Source organism: Poecilia mexicana, unplaced genomic scaffold (genome assembly GCF_051168715.1).
Source record: "Poecilia mexicana isolate PSO_F unplaced genomic scaffold, ASM5116871v1 scaffold_22, whole genome shotgun sequence".
NCBI classification, from domain to species: Eukaryota; Metazoa; Chordata; class Actinopteri; order Cyprinodontiformes; family Poeciliidae; genus Poecilia; species Poecilia mexicana.
In genome coordinates, this window is record NW_028263391.1 from 5,408,060 (window position 1) to 5,425,236 (window position 17,177).

Here is a 17,177-nt window from a genome sequence, read left to right on the forward strand (position 1 = left end):
GTTTTCTAAATTTAAGGCCAAAAAAAATCTTTTTTTTTTCTTCGTAAAAGCATATTCGGGAAAGAAACAAAGCTCTTGAAATGAGTTTTATATGTTCCTGCCTAATGACAGGATTCACTTTATAAGATCATTTTGTTCTTTTTCTTTATTATTATAATTTTTTTGCTACATTATTATGATAAATAGAACATATTATTTTTGAGCCACATAATTTACTTTATCAAGAATTGCCTTGGGTTGGAGTCAGGTCTCATTCTTCAAATTTTAGTAAAAAAAATAAAATAAAAAATTTTGAAACACTGTTGGAGTCAGAGTGACAGCCAGCTGCAGCACCCCCCTCTACACACACACACACACACACATCCCATCGCCATCTGTGCTGATTGTCAGCCTGTTGGCTCGTTTTTAAGATGTTTCCGAACAATCTGCAGCTCGCCTGCGTCTGGAAGCACTTCGGCAGACACACAAAAGCTTTGTGTTTCTAACCTGGATGGGAAGGGAGAAAAAAAAAAGTTAAGTTCACTCAGGAGGAGAAACTGCACAGGACTCGAGGAAGGATGGGATTATTCTCTGGTTCTTGGCACAAATGTTCAGTTCAAGTTAGAAAAGAAATAACCGGACTTTCTGATTGTAAGCACCAGATGCTGTGTTACATTCCTGCTGGTGTTCAGTGATGAAGGCAGACACAAAATGAAGCAGAGCACGGATAAAAAAAAAAAAATCAAAAATAAACAGCCCAGTCTACGGATTTAAGCGTGAATGAGTTACTCAACAAGTCAAAATGTTTGACACTTGGTAAACAGAGAAGAAGAAGAACAGGGGATGTGTTTTACAAGAAGCTACGCTGACAGTGAAGTACATTTAAAATCATGCCACTGTAGTGGGATTTAGTAAAACCGTCAAACAAAAAGATTATTGTACATATTTACAACAAAAAGTATTTCGTGTCCATGAGCCACTGTATATATTTGTGGTGGGGGGGGAGAGAAAAAAACAAACAAAAAAAATCCAAACACACACATGAGCGTCCAGACTCCAGCAGCGAAAGCGCGTTTCTCCTACTTTGAAACCCAATTGTTCCCAAATGTGGGGAGGAATTTTTATGCTTCACATTCCTGCAAGATTTAATATTTCTTCCCTCGCTGCTCCGTTGTTTTTTGGCTTTGTGTTTTTGCATCTAGAGCTGGATCAGATGAAGTGGGGCGAGTTTGAGGTGGATGTTATCAGTTGTTCCAGGGATGAACGCCGACATGAGGCATCGGAGGAACAAACGGTAACGGCATCGATGCTCAGAAAACGCGTTTGTTTTATGAAATTGAAATTTGTGCCACATTTTGTTTAAATTGTTCTTGATGTTTTGTTTTTTATTTTTTTCTGTTTAAAACCAGAATCTTCATTCGTTGAGACTCCAGCTAATTAACCAAATCAACAGCAAACAATAAACTGAAATCTTTGTTCTCGCTCATTAACTCATTATTTTTAAAAGCCGTTTTGATATTTAGCTCTGGAGATGACTGTTAGTCCACCACCATGCTACCTGATAAAGCTAAGGCTATTTTCCTACACAATACTCTCCCTATTGGTCATTTTTGGAAATTACAATTGCATGCAAGTATTTAATGAATTGAAATGAATCATATAATTTCACTTTACATCCACTAATTTCAGGCTTCTCAAAGTATTGACTCACGGTTAAGTGGAAGTAAAAAAAAAGAATACATGGTTTTCAAATGTTTTACAGGTAAAAATCTGTAAACATTTGTTTAAAATCTGTAAAGCACAGGTGGTGTGCTTTTTTGTATCCAGCCCCTTTGCTCCAATACTCTCAAATAAAAATCCAGCGCATTTGACTGAGTTTAGAAGTCGCCTGCTTAGTGAATAAAGTGTTTCTGCGCACAATTTATGAATCCAGTTGAAGACCTCCGAGGTTTGCAGCATCTTGCTGTGGCGGCAGCATCATGCTGTGGGGATCTGGGAAGCTGGTCGAATTGACGGAGCTACTTTACATCTAGCCAGTATACTCATCTTCCAACAGGGCAACACGAAACAAACAGCCTGAGATACAATCAAAGGATATTCATGTGTAACGCCAGACAAAAAAAAAAGTAGAATCAGGGGCAAGACTTGAGTTAGCGGAGCTAGCAGTGGAGCTCGACTGACGGCTGTGCTGTCGGCCAATCACCCGCTGGGTCCTGAAGAAGAGATGCATTACGCCACCGCAGGTATCGTCTGAACTACTTCACTGCTTTTTATTGCCTTTTTTTATTATGTTTTGTTTTGCTGTTCTTTAGCTAACAGACTGTATAAAGTATTTAGTGCAGATGGTCTCGCATCAGTTTTGGACGGCACAGCTAAGTACTTACAGCTAGTTTTTGTTTTCTTTTCCTGTTTACGGCACAAACATCTGGGGGGGGGAGGGGGGGGTTGTTGTGTTTTTACGAGGAAAACTCCAACGGATCTGTAGCCGGAGCAAGGGAATTCATAGAGTTCATTGTTTCATGCTGACCAATCAGGTGTAAGTCAGTGGCTTCACACTGATTTACTTTGTTTTTGATTGATTGTTGTCTGTTGCTTCGCCGCTGAGCTGTCTGCTGCTGCAGCATGTCTGACGGTGGTGGGGGGAGGACGGGGGTCGGGTGGTGTAACGTTTTATTGGACAGGCCTGGGATTGAAACATGTGGACTGAACAAATCAACACAGCAGACTGAACGTACAGCAGGGGAGGGGAGTGGTTACATACACATACACGCTCTTCCAGTGGTGAGCCTGTCAACTCTTTACAAATATATTCTCATTTTTTACTTAGTGAATTCTCAGTCACTTCAAGATAAAAAAAAAAAAAAAAACAACAAACAAAAAAAGCAGTTAATATGTCAGACATAGGGAGGAAAAAGTGCAATTATTTTGGCGCCGCTTTGTTGCTTTTCTTTTTTCTCTCTCTCTCTCGTTCTTTTTTCTTTTTTGTCGATTCAGAAACTTCTTGATTTCTCTGCTCCGTCTTTAAGTTCCCGTCAGGAAGCGTGCAGACGCGTCCCCTCCGCTCTCGTCTTCAGCTTCTCGTCCGTTCTCTCCTCACGCCAGACGGCCGACTGGAAGGACAGACACAGAGACTCAGCTTTTTGTATTTTTTCTGTATGTTGGTTTTACATGAGTTGACGTACGACGGCGTAAGAGGGCCATTGTAGATATCAGAAAATGAATTAAGTTAATTTTAGATTAAACTTCCATCAAAAAACTCAGATAACATCCAAAAATCAAAAACGTTCGACTTTTGAGACTCCGAAATTTCTTTTTTTAGAAAATTTCTGAGATTAATGTCAAAATTTCTGACTTTTTCGGAGCAAATTTACTCTCAACGGGCCTGATACGCTGTCACACTGACATGACCTGGAGCAGACACATGTTTGCTTTAGAGGATACACACAGAAGTGAAATGTGTGTTTCATCAGGTCAGCTGTAAAAGTTGTTCTTTTTTCCAATTTAGAGCCAAAGTTATTCAACTTAACTTCTAAGTTGAATAAGTGAGTACGACTTGAGAACATCAACACGCTGCGTTTATATACAGGACCTTCAAAAAGTATTCACACCCCATTAACTCTTTTACAGTTTGTCATATAAAAATCAAAATTTTAAATGTGTTTTATTGCATTTTACTTTTACATAAACAAGAGTGCTTAATTGTAAGAGGAAAGAAAACAAGTTTTTTTTTTTTTTACTTTTTACAGATAAAAACCTGAAAGGTGCGTTGTGCTTTTACATTTAGCCTCAGTGTAAAGAAACATGCCTCCAGCATTACACATCTAGAGGATGAAACGTTTGCACTTTGTGTGTTGCTGTTTCTCAGTGCAGCTGGATGGAGATCGTCTTTGACCAACAACTTCCAAGTCGTGCCACAGATTCTAAATTGGATTCAAGTCCAGACTTTGACTTGGCCATTTGACACATGAATAAGCCTGTCACCTAAACCCCTCCACTGTGGATTTAATAGCTGTCCTGTTGGAAGCTGAACCTCCAGCCTGGTATCAGTTCATGTCAGCCAACAGCTTTTATTCTCAAATGCTCGATATTTCTCTGGTCCTGCTGAAGAAAAGTGTAAAGAATCCCCCATGTCTCTCTGTGTGAATTTTACAGAGCATTGGATTTACACTCAGGATAAATAAAACATGAGTGTGTTCTCATAATTAGGTGGCTTCAGAAAGGGACCGGTTGCTCTGAATTTCATTTCAGGGGTATCAGATTAAATGGGGTCGAATAAGAAGGTTTTCATTTGTGCAAAAATAAATAAATAAATAAAAATCACTGTTATAAGCTCTTTAGTTGGTCTGGCATCCATTTACGTTTGTGCATAAAATGAAAGATTTAAAGACACATGAACACTTTTGAAGGGTGAATCCTTCATGTGTTCACGAGCCTCTCAAGTCCTGCTCTGTTGTGCAATCATGCCCAAACTGCCCAGGAGCGTCTCCGGCTCATCAGTCAGTCAGAAATGTTGGGGGTGGGGTACAAAGAAAAAAAAAAAAAAAAAAAAAAGCGAGCAGAAGAATGATGAAGAGGCTTGTGAGAAAAGAAGATGGGCACGGAGAGCAGATTGCTTGCAGATGTCCCGTCCGTCAAACGGGAGCATGTTAGGCCTCCGATTTGTTCTGGGCCGCACATTTCTACAATTAAACTACATCTTGCGTCGGATCAGGCCAGCGAAGGACGACTAGGCGTTTCTTTTTTTATGCCCATCCGACCTTACGGCACACATCAAACTGCATTTCTGTGTGGGTGGAGGGCGTCTGAGGCGGGGGGGACAGGGGGTCACGCAGGTGCACTTCCTGTCACTGTTGACCGTGTACGCAGTAAATTACAAGTCCAGCTGATTTCACTCCCAGGGCTTCTCCAGAGTTTTTATGAAGTATTTACTACTCGGCTTGCTGTTTAAACTTGAATGCATCACAACTCATCCCACACGCAGTAAATCACAGGCTGCATTCCATGGGAGCAGATCCTGTAGTGGGAACAACAGCACAACCACTTCAAGAGGAGCGTCTCCATCCAGAGCGCTACATTTTATTTTGAGCGCGTTTCTGTTTTACATAAAACAGTTTTAATTCCTCCGAGCTCACAAACTCTTTGCTCATAAAAACAAATAATGCTGATTCTCCAGATCAAAACGCCACAACTATGTTACTGCCGTTTTTTTGTTTTTGTTTTTTTGCAACAGTCTTTTAAGCAATATGCTACTTTGGACCCCCATCAACTTATTCAAGGTTCAGTGTTTACAGATTTTCCTGTGGAATGTAACATCAAAATATTTGCAGGATAAAAAAAAAACATCTTTATGATCCCTAAGAGTTTTGGGAAATATTCTGTGGAGTGAACTATGGGTGAGCGATATAGACTTATTTTGTGATAAAGGTGACGATAAGAACTATTTACTACTTCATTTTTTAGGTAACTGTATTGCTGTGCTAAGAATTTATACCTCCACAAACACAAATAATGCTCTTGAAAAGTGCTTCCATTTGTTATAGGCTTCTTTAGTTCAGCAGCCGCACATTGAAGTCTGATTTGTACCATGAAATTGCACACAAAATTGCCTTTTCATATTTATTAAGGCAATAAACATAAAAAAATTTCATCAGCACGGACATAAGAGTTGATTGATACCAATTTTGTTTGGTTTTAAGAAGGTACAGTGGCTGGTTGACCTTTTCATGACCTCTGGAAACATTTATTCATATCCTTAAAATGATAGCAGCACAAACAAAAACAGTTTTGCTCCCCAAATCAGCACAGTTCTGCTTAGATTTTTCAAACACTTTCAATGTGATCAGTGGTTTAAAAAATAAAAAAAGTCAACTTGCAATCTTTGTATGTCGGCAACACGTACGCCATACCTGCAAACACAAACATTTCTGACATCGTCTTCCCCTGAAGTCATGCTTTCCTTCTCCTTTAGCTCAGATAAATGTCTCTGTTGTTCAGAGCCGAGTGACATTAGTGCCCAGGAATTGGCCACGCAATTACCAGGCTCCAGAGCGCTTAACGTCTCTCCCTCTCCTCTCTGCCCGCTCACTGAGGAGACTGTCTCTGCCATTAACAACACAAAGCTCCCCTGCCTCTCTCTGGACACCTTGGCCCCACTTGTGATAAAGACCTGAAAGCAGATCCTGTCTAGCGCTAAATCGTCTCACCTCACCTGGGACCGGCCAATAAAAACGCTTGGCTCGAGAGCTGGGAATTGTGCTGCATCAGTACATGGAGGCGAATACCAACTAATGATGAGGGGATTTTTTTTTAAAAAGATTTTTTTGGCTCTAGTGGCCTTTATTTGATAGTTAATTGACAGGAAAGTGGGTAATGAGAGAAGGGGGAAGACATGCAGCAAAGGTTGCCAATGTTGGGAATCGAACCTGCGACAGCTGCATCGAGGAATAAGGTCTCCATATGGGGGTTGTGCTTAACCCCTGCACCACCACAGCACAACCCGATGAGGGGCTTTTTAAGGTTGTTTTTGCATCAGATTGATTTAGATTCAAGGCAGTGATCTTAGGAAGAAAGTGTTTGTCTTTATCAAAGTCACCTCTGACACCTTCTGTTCCTATTCATCCTGTTAGAGTGTCAAACTGAGCTGAAGCATTAAGTGATGCAGAGTAATTCGTTTGGCTCCAGGAGGACAAGACTCTGGGCTCGGAGCTTTGGTCCCAGACCTACTTAATAACACCGTCGTTACAGTTCCACCTTCCAGATAGAGCCAGAGAAAATACAAGACACACTCAGACCTGCTGAAAGAAACATTTTCACTGTCTCCTAAGTTTGTTGTGCGTCTCTCCTGACAACCCCAATCACCAAGGCTGCTGAGCAGATACTTCTACATACTTACAAATCAATGATTCTTACTAAAAAATAAAAAATAAAAATCAGGAATTATTCTTAATTATTATTCTTAAAAAAGGGGGCCAGACTGAAGACCAGTTTTAGAACAAAGGAACAAACAATAAATTATTGAGCTCATTCAAATTTATCATGTGATTAATTGATTTATTGTTTATTGCAACAGGCCTACCAGAAACAACTCTCTAAATTCTGGTAAGGTCGAGGAAAGCTCCAGGAAAGTACCTGGTAAATTCTAGAAAGCAACCAGCTAGATGTGCAAGAATCTGGAATATAGCAGTAAAGTTTTAAGAAAATATCCAGGAACTGTCATGTAAGTACCAAGGAAAAACTTGATAAGTCTCAGGACAGTTTCAGGAATGTCCTGGCTAGTTGTGCAAGGTAACCTATAACTTCTAGGGAATTACAAGCTGTATTCGGTAGTTCTACAACAATTTTAACCAGGTAATAATCGCTCCAAGTACATTTAATTGCTTCCTTGATTACAATCACAAGGTTCACAAGAGAACATATAAAGATTTCTGTCTGCTGAAAGTTGAATGCCACTTTCTCAGGCACCTCTCACTCTCTCACACACACGGTGTTCAGATCGGTTTCTTCGCCGGTGCCAGCAAGCGAAGAGTGATGGGGTTCATACAAATAATGCGTCTCAAACGATCACAGCGCCGAGGAAAAGGCATGTTCTGTAAAGTGGTCGTGAACATACACGCAAACGGCGTTGCCGTGACTCTCTGGAGCTGCGATAGGACACGACACGATTTACAGCCTGGTAAAAGCAGCTCGACTTAAAGCGATCCAGGCCATTGAGGTGCAGCAAAGCATACCTGAACACAAAGGTTGTCTATCTTAGTCAACCTCGAGCGAACGCCATATGCTGCCAGTTCTTCCACGCGAGCTTTCCGCGTCTCCTTTGCTTATTTCATAACTCACTCTCTTCACAGCCTTCACCGGCTCCGTGTGCCTGAGTGGTACCATAAGAGCCACATAAAGACGTCAGGCTGCTCACCTCCTGCTCCTAAACATGCAGGTGATAGATTCAGTGACTGTAGTAAGAACAAGCCTCCTCCTCCTCCTCCTCCACTCCGGCACTCCTGGGGCTGTTTATTCTGGCGACTCGTGAGCAACCCTGACGTTATGCCTGTTTAGAACCACTGTTCTCCACCGCCGTCCGCGCCAAGCCCAGGGTAAACACATGACTTCAGTGTTTTGTGGCGCTGAGCGGACCCGGTAGCCAGGCTCCGCAGCACCAGAGGGAATAATAATCAGCATGTGAATTCCAGGGAATCCAAGCGGAGTGAGTAATTGAGAGATGAAGGAAGATGACTTGGAAAAGGAAAGGTGGTGGCGAGGGGAACAAAAAAAAAGACTTTGGTAATTCTTCTCAGTTTCTGGGTTTGCACTTTTCTCAATACTTCTGCCATCTCAAGGTCAAATCAGCAACAGTTTAACATGGAAACAGCAATGTTACTGAGGTGTTAGAGCAGCTAACAACGTGATAATGAGTCAATAATTGAACAAATAATTAACCTAATTGTTAAAGAACTTGACTTGTGTTTCTGTTTTGTCAAAATATATTGTGGCATTCACTGCCATGACAATAAAAGTGATAATAAAAAGTATCTAAAATACATCACAATCTCTTTGAGTATAAAATTTACACTTGAAGCTAGAAATATATACACATTTACACAGAATCTAAAAAAACCCACAATACATTGTTACAATGACCAGAAGTCATTCTACTGTATTTGCTAAATGCCAGACTAAAAAGCAAACATTCGACAGTTCATTTGTTTTGCACTTTTCTGGAGATACTTATCAAACAAGATAACTTGGGTCATTTTGGTCATTTTTCTAACATTATGAGTTTCTTCACAAATTTATGGCAACATATTGCGGGAGATTTACTCCTGACAAAACTCATGTAACTGAGTCAGGACTGTGAGATGCCTTGCTCATACGCATCTTTCTAGTTCTGACCAAAACATTAACCTTGTGAGTGGAAGAGGTTTTTCCTTAAAACGTATCCGTATTTGCCTTTACAGATCATCCCTGGTCTTTGTGGGCTTCCACAAGCCCGTGAACAGTGGCATTAATACATTAGACTTCCTCTAAAAACATGTAATACTGCCCATTTTAATAGTTCAAAGATATCTTAATGTGCATTAATAATCTCAGTGGAAGCCATCTTAGTAACACGGCAGAAGCTAACAACATTCCTTATTTCTGCTCTTGGTGCTTCTGGATTGGCTGCTTTGCAAACACCAGCCAATAGTGAGTCAAGCAGCATTGTGCCAAAGTATTTCATCATCCCCAGCTGCATTTTTGTTATTTTTTATTTTTAGAAATGCTTGACGGGAAAAAAAATCTGCGAATTGGCAATTTTTTTGCAAATAATTTGGAATTTCGTCCCGCAAAGAAAAAAATCCACAAATATGACGAAACTGAACCACGAACAGAAGGGCGTCCACCAGTGCTTTCCCAAACTGTTTAAAGGCAAAGTGGCATGTAACCTTCTGAACTTTACGCAAGTAATCAAACTCCAGTAGCAAACAGTTTCAATCTGTAGCGAAGAACTGGAAGAACAAATAATACTTTTGATTACTTAAAGAAACACCAATGTATCTATGAAATAAGGGTTCCCTGTCCTTCCATGATGGATAATCTTGCAGCTAAAGATCAACAGTGGCTAAGTGACAGTTTTAATACATGGTATAAATGTGTTTAAAGCTTTAAGCAGTGTTGGTGAGAGCAGACCCGCGTGCTTACTGAACAGTTTTGTCCCTTGCCTTGTTCCTTGACTGCCGCTTGTCAACGAGCTTCCTGCAAAAAAGAGGAAAATGACAGGAATCAAACTCAATGGACATGTGTGTCACTGATTTATCTGGTTAAATCTGAAACAATACACAGGACTCTCAGTAGTCACTGCACTCCTGACAAAAACACGTTAGTCTTAAAATAACTTTCATTGCAATAGCGTCATCCTATAAAACCAAACCTTTTATTTGAGGATGTTTATTTAGTGGGACCACATTAAATCTTAAGGAATTATTGCTAACAAATTCAGCAGCGCTGTACACGTTGCTGTATTATATAATTTTGAAACATTCCAAACATTTTTTTTTTGTTTGACTGACGACTTAAGGATGTTCAGTAATTTAGCAACTGGACTGGAGAAACATACCAATAAAATGACTATTTACAGCTGAGAATGTCGCATTTTGCACAAATAGATTTTTATAGGGGTGCACCGATTGCAGTTTTCTGGCAGATTACCCATCTTTTAAAAAGCTTAATCTGCCGATTCCGATTTTGGCCGATACCAATTTTTTTTGTCTGAAATGTTGCTCAATGTAGCAAGAAAGTTGTTGAGTTGGCAACACTGGGGTCACTGTTGTTAGCCGTAACCATGCAGACTTAACTTGGTGGGCCGGCCTGTCAGTCAAACCTTTCTCACCGGAGAGCAAAAGAGGACGGTGGTTGAGACTTTTGCAAGCTAGATAAGATCGGTGGATAAGATCGGCTTCATATGTAAAAATCTGCCGATCACCAATCTCCCAAAATTAAAGAAACCGGCACCGATAAATCAGTGCACCCCTAGATTTTTATGATATTAAAAGTTTAGATCATAACTTGCATTTTTAGTGTTGCCTGAAGTTGGATATCAAATTTATGTCATTTGTTGTTTATTTTGTAAGCGTAGAACCGATCAGCCTATCACTGCCTGTGAAATAACCACTACCTGGAATATTTTTTGTTATTCAAACTTTTGATTAGGATTTTTTAAATAATCTTTTTTCAGCTTCATCAGAGGGTCATCTTGTTTCTCCAGGTATTTATTTTAGAATGGGAAAGACAAAAAGAGCATGTTATTCAAATAAAACACATAAGACTCAATAAAAACTATTACATGTCATCCACATTCCAGCTGATTGATTGGAAGGAAAAGCCTTTGATTTGTCCTACCATCACAAAGATAAATGTGGGATTTACGATATATATTGCTGCAACTTCAACTGGAAGCGTTGGCATGGTGATAACAGACTAAGACTGCCTTTGAGTTACAAAGCAAAATCTTTTTACAATCAAAGAACATTCTGGTTGTGTTTTCACTACAGGAACAGGGTATTTTTCTGTGGTTGTTTTTTTTTTTTCAACATCATAATTCAGTCATTTCAGTTTATAACAGTCTAAAACTCTCGTCGGCTTTAATTGTTAAATTGCTGACATCTGTTAACATCTGTCAGTGGCTAAAAATATCAGTAGATCCCTTATGTAAGCAGTATGTTAGTAGCTAGATAGAAATGAAAAAATAAATACAAAAAACCTCTTATGGCAGGGCACTCATGTAGTTAATGCTTGTTTGGGACACAACTCAATCTTTATATATTGAACTGAATGTTACAAACTTCCTTTGACTTTGAAGTCGTAAGATAGTTTGTTATTGCTATAAAACAATGTTGCTGTTCTGGAACTACTTTCTAGTAATATAATGGCATAATGATGCAAGAACACATTATCACAGATCAATAAACTTTCAATTCTAATAAACATATAAAACTGGAACTGGAAGACATTTTAAATACTCCAAGTAAATAAACAAAACAAATGGAACAACAAATAAAATTAGTTATGAACTTGATATAAGCAAAATTGTCCTTCAAGAAAAAAAGAGGGCCTAGTTGAGGCCAAAGCACCAGACTTAAGACTTTTGTTGTCCATTTTCTGGCAAAAAGAGAAAAATAATAAATCATGCAAATGGAAATTATTGAGCTCATTTTAATTCAACATGTGATTAATTGATTTGTTGTTTCATTGCTTATTGTGACAGGAACAGTTGCGATAAAAGAGAAGGCAAACTAAACTCCTATTGGGTAAAAGGTTCAAGCAAAAAGTGAGCAAACACTAATTTCACTTAATGCTTTTTTGTTTTTGTAGTTTCCTTTTTCTTTAGATTATGCCTCCGAATATATTTGAGCTAATTTAGGGCCATGAAGTTTGTTAAAAAAATTTAAACTGAAAAATTATTTTGAAACTGAAAAAAAAGTTTGAAACCAAAAAGAAATTTTAAATTGAAAAAGATTTTAAGCTGATTTCAAACAAAATTTTTAGTTTCAAGTTTTTTTCTTTTGAACAAATTTGGAACCTTATGGCTCCAATTTAGCTCCATAAAAATAGAACTACAGTTCTAGTTCACACTTTACAGATCTATACCAGTAAAATATAAATAAGATACTGAAGTCTAACAATGTGTTTTATAAAAAAAAAAAATATGTATATATCCCCAAAGCAATTCTTGGACAAAAACTTATTCTTCTCTTACCGTCTTTGCTGACACCGAGGCAGCCTTTCAGCTCCTGCAGCGAAATAGCCTTGTCCTTATTCAGATCACAGTAGTCGGTGAACTTGCGGGCACATTTCTTAGGCTTAGCTTTCTTCTTCAGGTACCTCTTGAAAGGTTTGAGTTCCTTCTTGTTGATGTCATTGCTACCATTGTTATCCAGCTGTGCAAAGTACCAATGCACCACTCTTTCCTCCAGAGTGTGACTGGGATCTGGTTCAACAAACCTAACGGGGATTAAAGGCAGATATGTAAAAAGGTTACACACACACACCCTCAGGCGAAGAATTAGCATCTTTATGTTGCTCTTTATTCAGTCTTACCTCCCGCCACTAGAGGGCGCCGGTGCGTTTATGGCTTGCACCATGTCGGTTGTGAGAGCGTCTAACAAGCTTGTAATGAATTCCCCCTTCTTCCCATCCGGGCAGCCTGATACAAATCAAAGACAAAAAAAAAAGATATACGCTAAAATTACCTTCCAACTCTAATTTGGGTAATTATGGCACAGTGAGGCTGAAGCACCTCGACACCAGGAAGACGAATACCCAAACAGAGACCGTCTGTTAGCTCAAGGTAAGTAAAGGATCACGTGCTAAACGCAGGTGACGGTCCGGTTGTTTTCTTAAGAGAACAGAGCCGAGTCACATGGAGGGAGGTGGGAGCTTTTTGTCAAGCGGCGCAGACCCGTTAACTTTTATGACATAATTCCGAACACCTCGGGTAGTTCCTCTTAATTACCCAGATGTATGCTTTTTAAGGGCATACTTAACCGGGGCAAAATTTCCCCTCCTAATTGTCTTTTGTAAATAATGCTCTCTTTTTAGTCGAATTGTTCGGTCTTATCTTCGGTACGAAGCTTTTTCATTTTTTGAAGGCTACATCCTTTTTGTCATCGACGATGGCGCTTGTCTTTTTCTCTTTCTGGCTCAGGATGTTCATCCGTCAGCTGATTCCAATTAGCATTTCGCACAAGAGGACAAGCTTGAGGAGGCACTGTGCCTTGCTGTGCCTTCATCCAAGTGTAAAATTAGGTTGTTGCACAAACTAGCAACAAAATGTCAAGGACTTTGCCACACAGGGTGGCGTATGGGATGTAAAGTCCTGGGGATGTATCTGAAACACTAGAGTGGCGCTCTCACGTCAGGTCTCACGTCAAATGCTTGATTTAATCAACATTTCTTGCTTCAATGTAGATTTAACGTTCTCCTTTTGAGGTTTTTTAATGCGGCTTACTGTGCAACTAAATGACTAAAGTTGACAAATGGAAACCCTTAGTCGCAGGAGATGAGGTCTTCTTGTGGCCATGTGTTGTAAGAATGTAAAAATACATCAGTAGCTGCGTTTCCCATTAACCACAAAATTCCACAACTTGAAATTAGAAGATAAATTTCCTTCCTGGAAGCATGCCAATTTTGGAAAAGATAAAACTCGTGGTTAAGTTGCTGCGTTGGGATGAGGTGGTTTTTCAGCCGAGTCAAAATATATGAATATTGACATCGCACGAGTCACGTGATCAACAGCCAAACATTACTACTGGTGAAAACCACGAAGAAGACTACAGTGATTTTGTATTTTCTCTTTGTGTTAACAGTATGCAGCTGGCTCCACCTCTCACAGGACCCCAACGTTCATAATAAAGTTATCTGTCATTCAAACATGTTGAATCCGTAGCCCTTATGTAAAATCGGCAATGACAAAACGACGCATATGTTCTTACTCGACGTCTCCTCTGATGGATGAATATAGTTCATGTAGCTGTTTACGTCCGTTGCTACCATGGTTTTTAATGACTTCTCCTGTGAACTTTTACCAACTTTTCCTTTCCTGCCACAGCATAATATCACCCTACTGTGACTTTATAGAAGGTGCAATTTTTATAATTCAACAGTAAAATCAAACCTAAACTCATAAAACACATTGTAGCTTGTGGCTGTGAGGTGATTAAAGACAGATAAAGGTTTGAGCGGTGATGTAGAGCAGTGTGTTTGGGTTTGTTGTGATGCTTCATAACATCCTTCTACAGTACATAAAAATGTCCCCAGCACCCCCAGCCGCCCCCCTTCGCCCTGCAGCCCCTACCAACTCAATACCCCCACCTCCCATAAAACCTTCCACACATCTGCTGCACAGTCAGGAGCCTGCTCCGCTCTGTAGACCCACCAGATGGGGATTTAAATACAAGATCCAAAGAAGGCTTTATGCAATGGCAAAACAGAGTTAGCTCAGCGATGATGATGGCAAGTTGTAAGTTCCTATTTTTTACAGACTTTTTCTCTCCAGAAATCCATTTTTTATTATTATTATTTTTCATAGAATTCACTTATCAATATGTTGCAAAAGTATTCATGCCACTTTAACTTTTTCTAATTTTATTTTTATGACAGATTAGCACAAAGTAGAAAATCACTGTGAAGTGAAAGGAAAACGATCTGTGGTTTTTGAATTGGTTTGGTTACCCGAAAGGATCTAAAAAGTGTGGTGTGCACCTGTATTTAGTCCGCTTTTACTCTGCTACCCCTTGTACCTCCTTCTGTGTGTAATTTAATGTCAGCATAAATCCTGTTGTTCTTTGAAGGCCTCAGTCACAACTGAAGACCAGAGTGACAACCACAGCAGCTGCAGGGTTATTTTTTCGATGAATCACATTTTGCAGGTTTTAATAATTAAAGGTCTGTGGATTATCACAAACTTCTCCTAAACTAAAAAACGTATTTTAATTTACTTTTAGAGCTTAACCGTTATGCATTTATAATCCTTTTCAAAAAGTCGGTCAAAATCCTAATCTGACCCTAGTTTCTCCTCTCGTCTCCTGCTGTTGGAAGTCAGGACCAGCACAATTGTTTTTGAGTGAACCGGTTTGAAATTGGTTAACGAGATGAATGCTGCTTTGATCAAATTTCACTGTTTTAGAGGAAAAACACGGCACATAAAAACCACTGAGAGTAGTGGAAAAACACACAAAAACTGGCCCAGGTGGATAAAAAGGTTTCGGGAAACCCCAAAAGAATCGCTAATGTTTTTAACGGGGCGGCACTGTGTGTTTTCCAGGCAAATAGTGCCATTTTATAGCACAAGTAACTATGTTACATTAAGTTGTTCATAAAATTCTGTATACATAGAAAATATGACTTAAAAGAAATTTGACTGTGTAATTTAAAGCTTTGAAATTGGTCCTCTGTTTCTTTAAGACGCTCCTGTTTTTTCTTCACAACATGGCTCCTCTATAAACTGTCTAACGTTTTTACCAGCGTTTCATTGGGAAGTAGCTGGTATAAAAAGCTCAGCAGATGCTCAGTTCCACCAGCTGTTTGCCAATTTCTCCTGGCTAGTCTGAAGGAGCTGAGTGGGGGAGTTGCTGCTCTGTGAGTCTGAAGCTTTGAAACTGCAGCTCCAAGGAGGAGCTTTGTCCTCGAAGGCGGAGCAAAGTCCCCCCAAGAGTTCTGCAGAGTTAAATGGTTGCCATGGGAGATTAAAAGATTTCTCAAACATGCATGAAATAATCAAAGCAACACTCCAGCTACGTTTTTGATGAGGGATTAACATTTTAACAGAACATAAAGCTCAAAAAAAGTTGATTTTTACATAATACCGCCCTTTTAAAATGTTCAAATTAATTGAATATGTTTGCGTGCCAATACAATTTTTCACTTAATTATTTTGTCTTCATATCTGGTCGAAAATTTCAGGAAGTGAAATTTCTCCAAAGCGAATCAACGTGGCGTGAAAGAGGAAGGGAACCTTGCAGGGGCCTGACGTGGAACGGGTCCTCCGGGTCCGCCACGTAAGACCGTGCGTCTTCGTCACACTCCGGCGTCTTGAACCTTTTACAGAGAGACAAAGACGACTTTCATCAGAGACTGAAAAAGAAAAGAGGAAGCATCCATGGGACAGACAGATTCACATAGACACATTAAATAAGAGTGATTTAACATAACCCGCAGCTCAAAAAGAAAAAGAAAACTAAACGAGCGTGATATAATTCTCACTGATTACTTTTGCTGCACTTTGTTCTGCACGCATAAATAAATGTTTTAAAATGCCCTTATGGATTAACTGACAAAGATTAGCCTTGCCTCTTATTAAATCTTTTTTTTTAATAATATGCTCAAGAGCCTTTTTTTTTTTTTTTTTAAAGAAGCATAACAAACTGTTTGGCTTTCAGTCTGGTATGACTCGTTTTTTCCTGGCTGTTCTTTCAGTGCTTCTTTGAATGCAACGAGAAGTGGAGCACGTGTGCCTCATTTTTGCTTTTTCAAATCAACTGTTTTCTACTGTCTGCCTAGCCCGCGACCAAACCCTGGACACCACTCTCCGGAGAAAAGAAACCAGGGAAGTAAAAAAGAAGAGGGGGCAATGCACCTTTAGATACGGAAACAATCCCCTCAGGAGTGTTTTCTTTCCTGTTTTCTTGAAATGAAAGTAAGAATTCAGCCTGGTTGGTCCAAGTTATGACACAAAAGATTCATTTGACACTAAAAAAGGCATCAGATGGATTCGCAACTTTGACACGTTGTGTATTAAAATGGAAAATATTTACTTTTTGTATAATTTGACATTTTATTTTATCCTCTAAAACACAAGCCGTCCTCTGTGTCCATGCGCTCACACGCGTCTACGGTTGTCCAAACATCTATTTGTCTCATTTTCTTGTTTGAGGTCCGATATCCTTGTTCTCAACACAAACTGAATAAGACACTGCTTATGCAAACATTAGTTTAAAGCATCATTATTCGTCATATTTCTGGTTTTGGAGATCCCTCTAACAAAGACCAACACAAAATATAAATATAGGTCGCTGCCAACGGCTAAAAGCAAAGTAAACACCAGAGGCCGAACTGAAAACACAGGGCCTTTCACAGGCCGAGTGTTTACAGCTAGCTAACCAATACTGACATCATTGCTTGAAATTATTCACTTTGCTAAGTAAACATTTAAGAGAGGCCTGGGTCTAAAA

General features: G+C 39.4%; 1 protein-coding gene across 9 annotated transcripts in view; it reads right to left on the reverse strand.

Annotated features, from left to right (window-relative positions):
* Positions 1-558: 558 nt before the first annotated feature.
* Positions 559-17,177, reverse strand: part of smoc1 (SPARC related modular calcium binding 1) — a 62,757-nt gene continuing 46,138 nt past the window's right edge. For 6 of the 9 annotated variants that reach the window (XM_014994864.2, XM_014994866.2, XM_014994873.2 and 3 more), the window contains 5 exons: positions 15,962-16,044; positions 12,547-12,652; positions 12,206-12,450; positions 9,672-9,705; positions 559-3,089 (listed from right to left, as the gene is read on the reverse strand). In XM_014994864.2, coding sequence (XP_014850350.1) covers positions 3,050-3,089; positions 9,672-9,705; positions 12,206-12,450; positions 12,547-12,652; positions 15,962-16,044 — 508 coding nt within the window. In that variant the 3' untranslated portion in view covers positions 559-3,049. Of the gene's footprint in view, positions 3,090-9,651; positions 9,706-12,205; positions 12,451-12,546; positions 12,653-15,961; positions 16,045-17,177 lie in introns of those variants that run through there. The other 3 variants (XM_088002866.1, XM_088002865.1, XM_088002868.1) reach the window with 2 other exon arrangements.